This window comes from Capra hircus, chromosome 2 (genome assembly GCF_001704415.2).
Source record: "Capra hircus breed San Clemente chromosome 2, ASM170441v1, whole genome shotgun sequence".
In the NCBI taxonomy this organism is placed as follows: domain Eukaryota; kingdom Metazoa; phylum Chordata; class Mammalia; order Artiodactyla; family Bovidae; genus Capra; species Capra hircus.
This window is the reverse complement of record NC_030809.1, coordinates 6031362-6044075: the sequence shown is the minus strand read 5'-3', so window position 1 is coordinate 6044075 and position 12714 is coordinate 6031362. Positions and strand designations below refer to the sequence as shown.

The following is a 12714-nucleotide window of genomic DNA, read 5'->3' as shown; positions in this document are numbered from 1 at the left end:
CAGAGGGCTTCCCTGGTGACTCAGATGGTAAAGAATCTGCCTGAAATTCACGAGACCTGAGTTTGATCCCTGGGTTGGGAAGATCCCCTGGAGGAGGTCATGGCAACCCACTCCAGTATTCTTGCCTAGAGAATTCCATGGACAGGGTTGCAAAGAGTTGGACACGACCGAGTGATTAACACACACTAATAATCATAATAGAAATAAAAATCACAATAGAAATCACAGTAAATGTAATGCACTTGAATCATCCCTCTACCCCTGCCACTGGTCTGTGGAAAAATTCTCTTCCACGAAACTGCCGGGACCTCTGGTTTAAAGGAGGTCCTTAAAGGCGAGTGCCTTCATCTGGCTTTCCTCCATAATGGCCTCCACTGACAGCTCCCTGCTACTGCCAGCATGAGGAATTACTTATCCAGAGGTCCCGGACACGCCTCACAGCTTCTGGCCTCTCTGCTTCTGTTCGCGTGGTTCCTTCTACCTGGAGCACCCTCTTCTTCCTTTGTGTCCAGGTCGAATGCCACCTCCTCTGTGCAGCCTGCCTGGATCCCTCCAGAGGGGACCAAGGCCTTCTCAGGCTAGCACTGCTCTGCCCCCACGCCCACTCCCACCCTTTTCTGGAACACTCTCCTGCCTGTGAGGGCTTGCTTTACCCTCTCTCCCCCGGGGCACAGAGGCCATGTCTGTCTTGTTCTTGCTAAATCCCAGGGCTTGGCACATAGACGGTGCTTAATAAATGCTCACTGGAAGAACACTAGACTTACTCATTGACATGCCCTTGTTTTCTCTCTCCACCCGTTTGGGATCACAAATACCTTTGGGAATTTTATGAAAGCTATGAATTCTGCTTCCTGGTCAAGAATTCACACGTGTGTGCATGTGCCCATGGTCAGCATGTAATTTTGGGATGTTTATAGGCCCCGGAAGCTCTAGGAGTTATGAACTCTCCAGTTACGAGCCCTTGCTCTAAAATGTTTTCTCTAGAGTATATTTGAGGGTCGTATACAGTAGGTACTTAATAAATGCTTTTTGACTATATGGCTCTGAGTGCTGCAGTTCCTGCTTCGGTGGCCCTCTGGTTTCGCCTCACCATTGATAACATGATTTGCTCACAGTTTAGCATGGTTTCACCACATAGCAGACCCTGTTCTAGGCACTTAACAGGTATTGATCCAATTAATCTTCCCTGACAATCTTTCTGGGTAAATGCTACTATTAGACTGAGCCCTACGAAACTGTCAATATTTGACTCCTCCTGATCTACATGGAACAACAGACTGGTTCCAAATAGGAAAAGGAGTATGTCAAAGCTGTATATTGTCACCCTGCTTATTTAACTTCTATACAGAGTACATCATGAGAAATGCTGGGCTGGAAGAAGCACAAGCTGGGATCAAGATTGCCGGGAGAAATATCAATAACCTCAGATATGCAGATGACACCACCCTTATGGCAGAAAGTGAAGAGGAACTAAAGAGCCTCTTGATGAAAGTGAAAGTGGAGAGTGAAAAAGTTGGCTTAAAGCTCAACATTCAGAAAACAAAGATCATGGCATCTGGTCCCATCACTTCATGGGAAATAGATGGGGAAACAGTGGAAACAGTGTCAGACTTTATTTTTGGGGGGCTCCAAAATCACTGCAGGTGGTGACTGCAGCCATGAAATTAAAAGACACTTACTCCTTGGAAGGAAAGTTATGACCAACCTAGATAGCATATTCAAAAGCAGAGACATTACTTTGCCAACAAAGGTCCGTCTAGTCAAGGCTATGGTTTTCCCAGTGGTTGTGTATGGATGTGAGAGTTGGACTGTGAAGAAAGCTGAGCGCTGAAGAATTGATGCTTTTGAACTGTGGTGTTGGAGAAGACTCTTGAGAGTGAGTCCCTTGGACTGCAAAGAGATCGAACTAGTCTATTCAGCAGGAGATCGGCCCTGGGATTTCTTTGGAGGGAATGATGCTGAAGCTGAAACTCCAATACTTTGGCCACCTCATGCAAAGAGCTGACTCACTGGAAAAGACTGATGCTGGGAGGGATTGGGGGCAGGAGGAGAAGGGAACGACAGAGGATGAGATGGCTGGATGGCATCACGGACTCGATGGACGTGAGTCTGAGTGAACTCCGGGAGTTGGTGATGGACAGGGAGGCCTGGCGTGCTGCGATTCATGGGGTTGCAAAGAATTGGACACGACTGAGCGACTGAACTGAACTGAACTGATCTACAAAAATGGCCATTTCATTTGGTTTCAACCTAATGGTCTCCCCCTTTTTTGATGAAGAAACTGGTATAAGAAAGGCTAAATGGGACTCTCCTGGTGGTCCAGTGGTTAACAATCTGCCTGACAATGCAGGGGACACAGGTTCGATTCCTGGTCCGGGAAGCTCCCACCTGCTGCAGAGCAACTAAGCCCGTGCAACTACTGGGTGTGTGCTCTGAGACAAGAGAAGTCACTGCAGTGAGAAGCCTGGGCACCGCCACGAAGAGTAGCCCCCGCTCACCAGATCTAGAGAAAGCTGGTGCACAGCAATGAAGACCCAGTGCAGCCATAAATGAATGAATGAATGAATGAGGCGAAATAACTTGCCCAAGGGGACATGGACATAGCTAGTTAGTGGCAGAAGTGTTGTTTGAATCCAGGTTGTCTGCCTTGAGGGTTTATTCTGAGTGCTTCCCCACCTGTGTCTTGGGATAGAATGTGAGCCCCTTGTGGTCAGAGGTTTGCACAAGGCCTGGCTCTCAGGAAGGGCATTTTCTGAACTGCAGTTGGATGAGAACCTTGGCAGGCAAGAGTCTTCAGAAAATGCTGGGCTACTGTTTGGATGATTCATGACTGTCAGGGTCACCAACAGTGTCATGTGCCATCCTGAACCCATGTGGGAAATTCAAGATGAGGGAAGGAGGAACCAGGCATCCAGAGACCTGGATCTGCATTCTGGATCTGCCATCAATAATGGTAACAAACAAGTTGCTTTATGAGTTTGAATTCAGGATCAGCCACTGTATTAATCTGGCCGTGTGCCCTTGGGCAAATTACTTCACCTCTCCGCATCTCACTTTTTTCATCTGCAAAATGGAGATAATAAACAAATCCCCTATCTCGTTAAGGGGGTTGCAGAGATTAAATGAAAATCTTTTGAAAAGGTTTTGTTCAGGATTTGGCAACCAGAAAGCACTGAGTAATTGTTAATTGTTATCATGAGGAGTTGCTTATTATTAAATATTATTATTACAAAGCACTTTAACACCCATTAATTCATTTAATCCTGAAAACTCTGTGAAAGAAGCATCAGTCCTGCTACTTCCCACATAAGGAGGCCAAGGCTCAGAGTGGCTTTTCCTGAGCTTCCAGTGACTTCCCCAAGGTCACTGAGCTGGCCGGTAGCAAAGTAGGGTTGAGAAACCCGGTGCATCCCTCTGGCTCCATGTCCAGGCACCATAGACGTCAGCACTCATCCAGCATTTGCTGGACAACGGAAAACATGAGCCCGTGAGGGTGACCTTGGGTCAGTCACACACATAGCCAGGCCTCAGCTTCCTCCTCTGTCCCAGCCACACAGGGCTGCTGGTGGATATGTGATCACAGGGCTGGCAGTGTTTTGAGAAAAAAACAAAACAACAAAATCTTGCTCAGATGCAGAGAGGAGGAGCATGAGCTTGAGAATGCGTTGATTTATGAACAACACATTCTATTCTGGAGTCTATTTTTAAAATAAATCCCTGTGTCACCTGTTTCCTTGTTACTGACTTGCTGCTCTAAACAGTGACGCTCCTGAATGGCTCCAGGTGATGGAGCATGTGAGCCTGTCTTACTCAGAAGGGTGTAGGTAGCACAGCGTGGCCAAGACTGTGTTTGTATCCCAGCGTTTGCCCCGCACAACTGCGGGACCTCTCTGTGCACTGGTTTCCTCATATTCAGAGTGGGAAATGATCAGGGTTAAATGAGGAAATACACGTTGAGCATTAAAGTAGTTCTTGGCCTATAGAACACAATATGTTTAGCTATATCATGATTTTATTACTTGGGGAACAGGCTGGGGTGATGGAATTGATGAGTTTTATTTTTAACATACAGGTGGATCTTTATTTCTGTGTGGTTAAATTTGTCCACGTTTGTCTTATGATCCTTTCATTGCTTTTGTGCTTAGAAAGTGCTTTTCCCTCCACGTATCAATTAAATAGTTACCTAAATTGTCTCCTGGAAATGTTAATGGTTTAATTATTTTTACATTGATGTCTAAAAATGATTTTTAAGCTCAAGAACTTTTACTCCAAATTAAGTCTTACCCAGAGGGGCCTCCCAGGTGGCGCAGCGGTTAAGAATCTGCCTACCAGCGCAGGAGCTGTAAGAGACACAGGTTTGATCTCCAGGTTGGGAAGATCCCCTAGAGCAGGAAATGGCTACCTACTCCAATATTCTTGCCTGGAAAATTGCATGGACAGACGAGCCTGGTGGGCTACAGTTCATGGGGTCGCAAAGAGTCAGACATGACTGAGCAAAGCGTGCGCGCACGCGCGCGCACACACACACGCATATACACACAGAGGCTTAATATCAAGAACTCCTTGACTCTGCTCTTTATTGTATACCCCATATCTAGTACTGCAGAGAATCCAGTGGCTCTACTTTCAAAGCGTGTCAGAACCCTCCGCCTTCCCACCACCTCCCCTGCTGCCACCCTGGTCCAGCCACCAGGGAAGAGCACTTCCCTGGATGATCCCAAAGGCCGCCTCCCGGTCCCTGCTCCGTCCCTGCCTGGCACCGCCCTGTCCATGTTCCACAGGGCAGCCAGAGAAGTCCTGTGGAAACTGTAACTCAGAGTATGTCCATCTTTTTCTCAGACCCTTCCAGAGGCTTCTCATTTCACTTAGAGTTAAAACCAAGGCCCGGACTTCCCTGGCGGTCCAGTGGTTAAGAATCCGCCTGCCACTGCAGGGGACATGAGTTCGATTCCTGGCCCAGGAAGATTCCACATGCCCCGGGGCAAGTAAGCCCGTGTGCAACTACTGAGCCCACGTGCTGCAACTCCTGAAGCACTGGAGACCTGGAGCCCACACTCCACAGCTGGGGAGTATCCCCCTCTCTTGGCAACTAGAGAAAGCCTGTGCACAGCAACAAAAACCCAGCACAGCGTTCCCAAATTAACATTAAAAACACTGCTCTAACCCCTGCTTGGAGAATTCTGAGCATTACTTTGCTAGGGTGTGAGACGAGTACAATTGTGCGGTAGTTTGAACATTCTTTGGCATTGCAAAATGAAGAAGAAAAGAACTAAAGAGCCTCTTGATGAAAGTGAAAGAGGAGAGAGAAAGAGTTGGCTTAAAACTCAACATTCAGAAAACAAGATCACGGCATCGGTCCCATCACTTCATGGCAAATAGATGGGGAAAAAATGGAAATGGTGAGAGGCTTTACTTTTTTGGGCTCCAAAATCACTGCAGATGGTGACTGCTGCCATGAAATTAAAAGACGCTTGCTCCTTGGAAGAAAAGTTATGGCCAACCTAGATAGCATATTAAAAAGCAGAGACATTACTTTGTCAACAAAGGTCCGTCTAGTCAAGGCTATAGTTTTTTCAGTAGTCATGTACGGATGTGAGAGTTGGACTATAAAGAAAGCTGAGCAAGATGCTTGAACTGTGGTGTTGGAGAAGACTCTTGAGAGTCCCTTGGACTGCAAGGAGATCCAACCAGTCCATCCTATAGGAGATCAGTCCTGAATATTCACTGGAAGGACTGATGCTGAAGCTGAAACTCCACTACTTTGGCCACCTGATGTGAAGAAGTGATTCACTGAAAAAGACTCTGATGCTTGGAAAGATTGAAGGCAGGAGAAGGGGACGACAGAGATGAGATGGTTGGATGGCATCACCAACTCGATGGATATGAGTTTGAGCAAGCTCTGAGAGTTGGTGATGGACAGGGAAGCCTGGCGTGCTGCAGTCCATGGAATTGCAAAGAGTCAGACACAACTGAGCGACTGAACTGAAACCTAAACCCTGCAGCTCTGAATCACCCCTTCCTACCTTGTTTTTTTTCCCACAGCACTTTCATCTTCTGATATACCATACACTTTGCTCATTTATTGCATGTATTAAAAATTTTTTTCCTAGGATTTTTTATTATATTCTTTTTAAAAATTGTGCTAAATTTGCATAATATAAATTGCACAATTTTAACCATTTCAAAATGTGCAGTTCAGTATTATTAAGTACAGTCATACTGATGTACAACCAATCTTCAGAATTCTTTTAATCTTGCAGAAAATGTAAACCCTATTTTCTTAAGTTTATCAATATTTTGCATTTATATTAAAAATACCTGTCACTTTTTAAAAATTGAAGTATAGTTGAGTTGGCGTGTTGTGCCCATCTCTGCTGTACAGCAAAATGACTCAGTTATACACATATATACATTCTTTTTTTATATTCTTTTCCACTATGGTGTATCACAGGATATTGAGTATAGTTCCCTGCCCCATCCATGAGGACCTTGTTTATCCATTCTAAATGTAATAGTTTACTGTCCCTCCCACTAGAATATAAGTTCCATCAGGGTGGGAATATGGGGTTTGTTTACTTGCGTGTCCCCAGCACCTGAAGCAGAGCCTGATGTACATGATGGGCCACAACAAATACGTGGCAACTGAAGGGGTGTGCGGATGACCCCTCACTTGGGAACTATCTGAGAAGCCCTAGGGTACCCCACTGAGTACAGTTTGAGAGTCTATAGGGGACCCACTTGGAATTCCCATTTGCCAAGTGAGCCAAAGTGAGGATCCATATCTCCTCCCCCTCCACAGATTGTTGGTTCTGCCAAGATCAGACGGACAGGAATCTACACTCGGTTCTTCTCTCTGCTTGGTGCCCCCGGGAGGAGACATCTGCTCTGGGTGTGTCTGGCACATGTGCCCCCAGCCCTGGCCGAAGGTGGCATGGGACAGTGAAGGAAACCGGGGCACAGTGCGGGGGTCGGGAAGAGGCAGCCAAGGAGTCACTGAGCGGCACAAGAATGGGCCTCCTGGCTCCCTTCTCTCCCCTCCGCGGTCAGAGCCTGGGGTCCCCATCGTCTCACTCAGATCATGTACTGGGTTGGCCCAAAATTTCGTTTCCCATACCATCTTATGGAAAAACCCGAACGAACATTTTGGCATACCCGACATTTATTCTGCCAGTCTGTCTGGTGCCTGCTGTGTGCTGGGCAGCCAGCGGACACCGGGGAGGTGGTGGCGACTGTCAGACACGATTTCAGGTCCCCAAGTGCTCCCACTATAATGGTGGAGGGACAGGGAGATGACCATCACCATGCAGCCAGGTGGGGGCGCTGTGCATCCAGGGGAGAGTGGGGACCAAGGACAGCTTCTCAGAGGGGTTTGTACACGATGAAGCCTGAGGGAGTGAGCTAGCCAGGGCAAGAGAGGGAAGAGTGCTCCAGGCAGGAGGAACAGAATGTTCACGTTCAGGGAACAACAGCTTGACATTCAGTCTGACTGCTGCAAGGGAGGAGGCAGACAGAGAAAGGAGGCTGGAGAGGTTGGTGGGGAGCTGACAAGTGAAAGATCCCGGGGTGCCGGCCCTGCCGGGATATACGTACTGTGGCCGCTGGTGTAGTGTTGCAGCTTATCTGTGTACTCCGAGTCGGCACGTTCAAACCCCCGTCTTCTGGAACAAGAGCAAAGGGCTGGAGCCACCTGGAGGCGCCCGGGGAGATGGGAGCCACAGCAGGTGATAGGCAGAGGGTGGGCAGGCCCTGGAAACCACCACCTTGCCAGAGAATTCCCTGCTGGACCCTTGCCTCGCAAGCTCGCCTTCCCTGGTTCCCTCTGCCCCCAGCCCTTCCCACCTCTCCAACTTCAAGTCCAGGCTCACTGGTTCCCCTCTCCCCTCTCCAGCCAAGCCCCTTTCAAAGAGCAAAGGCATCTCTGGCCGTGGCCCCTGGTCCCAGAAACCCAGAGGCTTCTGTCCGTCTGACCTTAAGACCTAGTCTGTTTTCAAGTGGGAAGCTCTTGGGACTTCCCTGGTGGTCCAGTGGTTAGAACTCTGCCCTTCTACCTGCAGGGGGCACAGGTTCGATCCCTGGATGGGAAAATAAGATCCTGCAGGCCATGCAGTGTGGCCAAGAATAAATAAAGTAGAAAGCTGTAAGGAAGAAGGGACAGTCTCTACACTAAGTCCAGCAGAAGTCCAGGAACCAGTGCCACTGCTTGCCTTTGTGCTTGCTGTGCCAGTCCCTTGGATGCCAGACACCTGGCCCTGTCTATGTCCCCTCTCTTTCTGGCCACCTCAGCCAGCTGAGCTCCTCAGCCTGCTTCAGGCCCTGTTCACAAAGGGGCTTTTGCTAGAGCAGAAAGTGGGGCGATCTGTACTCCCCCTCACTGTCCCCTGGCTTCCTGCACTGTGCAGTCTTTGCTGCCCACTGTTTGGAGCTGTCCCTTTGCGCTGAAGTATTAGTGTCTCGGTGAGCCACCTCCGTGGAGCATGGACTTGTCCAGGGCAACACCTGACCAAATGGATGGACTGCCAACTGTGGCCATTTAGCCGGTGGGAGGCCACTTGGGGGTCTCCGGGCCTCCCTGAGCCCCTCCTGCCCCCTCTGGTCATAGACCCTGTTCAGGGATGGCAGAATGGATGGGCAGCCCTCTCGGAACCCAGGCCTGGCCCAGGCAGGGGGACACCACCCACCTGTTACACACGATGGCGATGACCACCACGGCGATGAGGAAGACCAGGCCGGCCGCTGAGGAGCCAATGATGAGCGGCAGCTTCTCCTGGATGCTTGTCTGGTACTCAGCTGGAGAGGAAGCACAGCACACTGTTCTCAGCCTGGCTCAGGGGGTCACAACCCCCTGCATCCCCACTGCCCTGGCTCTCCTGGCATCCCCAGACTCTCTGCCACTCCAGACAGAGCATCAGGTGGAGAACTGGCTGTTACTCCCTCACAAGTTACCTTGGACAAATCCATGAACTGCTCTGGCGCTCAACTTCTCATCTATAAAGTGGGCATAATGCCTACATCTCAATGTAGATATGAAAATCAATAAGGAGGGCCAACCAGTCCGTCCTAAAGGAAATCAGTCCTGAATATTCATTGGAAGGACTGATGCTGAAGCTGAAACTCCAACACTTTGGCCACCTGATGCGAAGAGCTGACTCACTAGAAAAGACCCTGATGCTGGGAAAAATTGAGGGTGGGAGAAGGGGATGACAGAGGATGAGATGGTTGGATGGCATCACCAACTTGATGGACATAAGTTTGAGTGAACTCCAGGAATTGGTGATGGACAGGGAGGCCTGGCGTGTTGCAGTCTGTGGGGTTGCAAAGAGTTGGACACGACTGAGCGACTGAACTGAACTGAACTGAACAATAAAACGCTGACACATATACAGAGGCAGGTCAAAACACACACTCTCAAGCCAAACTCCTCGGGTTTCAGCTCCAGTGGTGCCACTTGCTATCTGTGCGATCTCTGGTAAAGTGACTTATCTCTGTGGCTCAGTTTCCTCATTTGTAAAGTGGAGAGGATAATAGTTCCCATCATAGGATTTTTGTGTAAAACACGTAGAGTGGGGCTTCCCTGGTGGTCCAGCGGTTAAGAATGTGCCTGACAGTGCACGGACGTGGGTTTTCTGCCTGGTGTGGGAAGATCCTACACGCCACGGGGCAGCTAAGCCCGTGTACCACCACCACGGAGCCTGCACACGCTAGAGACGGTGCTCCGCAACGAGAGAAGACACTGCAGTAAGAGCAAACACAGCAATAGAGAGTAGCCACCAGCTCACTGCAGCTAGAGAAATCCCACATGCACCAGCAAAGCCCCAGCCCCAAATAAACAAACACATTAAAAAAAAGCCCACTTACAGTAACTTGTAGCACATAGTGAGTACTCAGTAAATATTAACTATTATTGTTTTTAAGTGTTTTAAGAGCCTATCATGGGTAGGTATGTACCTTGTGTGAGTCTCAGAACAGTTCTATGATATCCTACGTGTAATTATCCCATTTATCAGATCAGAAAACTGAGGCTTAGCAAAATCATGACTTGCCTAAGTTTACAAAGTTAGACAGTGGCCAGTGCCAACATTTGAACCCAGGTCTGTTAAACCCAAGGCCATGGGCTTAAGCGAGATAATGTGTAAAATGCACTCAGCATTGGTCCCGGCTCTTGGAAACCCCTCAGTGCATTCTCAATGGCATCAAGATCTTCATTATTTAACACTTTATTTTTATTACTTCTCATTGCCTCCAGGCCCAGGCAGGAGCTTGCTGAAGTCAGGGACTAGGTCATTTCTGCATCCTTAGCACAAGCACATATTTGTTGAATTAAGAAAGATCTTGGGACAGTCCTCTAGTCCCCAGGTCAGTGACCCTCAACCAACATACAAGAGGACCTAGAGAGGTGAAAAACTCTGGCCATGAAGAAGGGATTTTACAGAGGAGCTGAGTGCTAGAGGTGATGGTGGAGCTATAAGGGAGGATTTTTGTGATAAGACAAGAATTCAGGGGTCCAGGAGCCCCCTGAGATGTTTAACTCGGCACAGGCTGAGGCCTGTGTCCAGGGGTTGAAGCAGATGCTAAGAAGGGATGCTGCAGTGTGGTCATAAATATTCTGCTCTGGAGTTTGGCTGGTTGGGGAAAAGACCCCCAGACTCACAGCGGTGACAACTATGACCTTAACTCTATTTTGGTGAGCACTAACCATGTGAGACCTAATGCCAACCCTGTGCTTGGGCCTGTACTTTTATGCCCTTCCTGACACTAGTTTCATGATGCTGCTACTAATGAGTTAGCTGTTATCATCCCCATTTATAAATGGGAAAATTGAGGCTCAGAGAGGTAAGAGAGTTACTCAGGACCACACAGGTAGAGCTCAATCAGCACTGTAATTTCCGTCTGTCAGGCATTAGAGCCTGCATTCTTTAACTATGCGGTTTCTCAAAGATTACTGGAGCAGGAAGGTGCTTAGAGACCATGTGGTCCCAGACTCGGAGACACAGAGCACGTTGGCTGCAACTTCCCATTCTCTTGCTCAGGGAAAGACATTACTAATCCATCCCAGCACTTCTCCCTGTTGAGTTCAGATGTCGCTTCAGAATGCGTCTCAATCCGACTGCATGTCATTGGTGTGATGTATGGATAAGATATGTTTGCTCCCTCAGATGGAATATAACACTTTGATTTTTATAGATGAGAAGAAACTGGACCAGGGAATGGAAGTGGCTTGCTCAGAGTAGCTTTGCAAGTTGAGGCTGGGCTCCCAAGGGTCCTGGGAAAGGACATGATGGTAACGGAGGAGTCCATATCCTTTCTGGGCCACAGAAACAGTGCCTGCATATGTGGCTGTGCAGTTGGTATAGTGCACGAGCGTTCTCACCCAGGATGGAGGGAGAATGACATCTAGAAGGGGGGAAGGAGCCCTTGCTAATTTGCACAAAGGCACTTTATAGACGCGGCGCCCCTTGTTCTGTCTGTAGAGACAAGGCCCTCCTCCTGCGCTCTGGCCCCCACTCACCTTCGGTCATGGTCTGGAAATACATCTTGCCACTGTAGCGCCCGTAGCCTGCCACGGTGCGTGCCCGCACCTGGAAGACATAGATGGCGCCGGCTTTGAGGCCCTGCACAGTGACTGTGTTGGTGGGGCTTTTTATGGCTGTGGCGTTGTACTCACTCAGCTCCTGCCGAGGAACAGAGAAAACAGTTAGTGAGGCTGTGCCCGAGTCCACCACCTCCTCCTGCCACTTGGGGGCAGGTCTGGCTACTGGACAAATTCTGTGGTTCCAAAGACTTCGCTCCTTCCCTATAACAGAATGACATGCCTACATCTTCGGCATATGATTTGCAACACTTCCCACAAAAGAAGGCAGAAGGTATTTCTTTGCCTCACAGATGGTGAGTTTGTTCCTGTGACTTGGTTTGGCTGCTGGAATACGCTAGAGGACGTAATGCAAGTAGGGGCTTTACAGGCACTTGTTCATTTGACTCAGTCTCCTGGGCTTCTGCCATCTGTCATGGTGAGGCTTAACTCGGGTAACTGCTGGTTCCAGAAGGGGAAGCATGTGAAGAAGTCCTTGCCCTAACTCCTAGGCTGAAACAGCACCACCTCAGTTGACCCAAAGACAAAAACCCACGAGCAGGAAAAACAGCCACTTCTCGTAAGCCGCTGGATTGTTGGAACTGTTTGTTCTGCAGCATCATCGCCACAATAGCTGACTGATACACACAGACTGACTGGCCACTGTGTGCAGACCCTGAAGACGAGGCTGTGAGTTCTTAGAGACAGCAGGGAGAGGCTCCACCTTATTCACTTCTGCTTCCCCCTCTTTGCCCCATGCCTCAGTGGATTAAGTGGAAGGACCGCCATTCAGCCTCAGCATGTTTGAGTAAGGCAAGAATTAAGACCCAGAAAGGGGAAACGATGCTCAGGGTCACATATATCAGTTGGTGGCTGCCTAGCCCCCAGTGGGTAAAGCACAAGCCCTGGCCTCCTTGGGGAGCTCAGTTTAGTAAAGCAAGTGGTGTGGAGGTCTTAACACTTGGAGGATCATGAGCCTCTTTGAGAAACTAATGAAAAGCTAGGAACCTTTATGTAGAAAAATGTGCGCCTGAGTGTACATGTCAGTCATGTATATGTCTGGGTACACAGAATCCTTGAAAACTCTCATGCAACAAATTCAGTGTGGGCAATGTTATTATAGATAATAATTGTAACTACTATCCTAT

The 12714-nt window shown here is 48.7% G+C and overlaps 1 protein-coding gene across 3 annotated transcripts in view; it reads right to left on the bottom strand.

Moving 5' to 3' along the window:
* Positions 1-12714, bottom strand: part of EPHB2 (EPH receptor B2) — a 216251-nt gene that overhangs the window by 15902 nt on the left and 187635 nt on the right. The window contains exons 7-9 of one of the 3 annotated variants that reach the window (XM_018055479.1): positions 11507-11669; positions 8679-8787; positions 7591-7655 (exon numbers count right to left, since the gene is read on the bottom strand). In XM_018055479.1, the coding sequence (XP_017910968.1) occupies positions 7591-7655; positions 8679-8787; positions 11507-11669 (337 nt within the window). Of the gene's footprint in view, positions 1-7590; positions 7659-8678; positions 8788-11506; positions 11670-12714 lie in introns of all 3 variants that reach the window. The other 2 variants (XM_018055470.1, XM_018055464.1) reach the window with 2 other exon arrangements.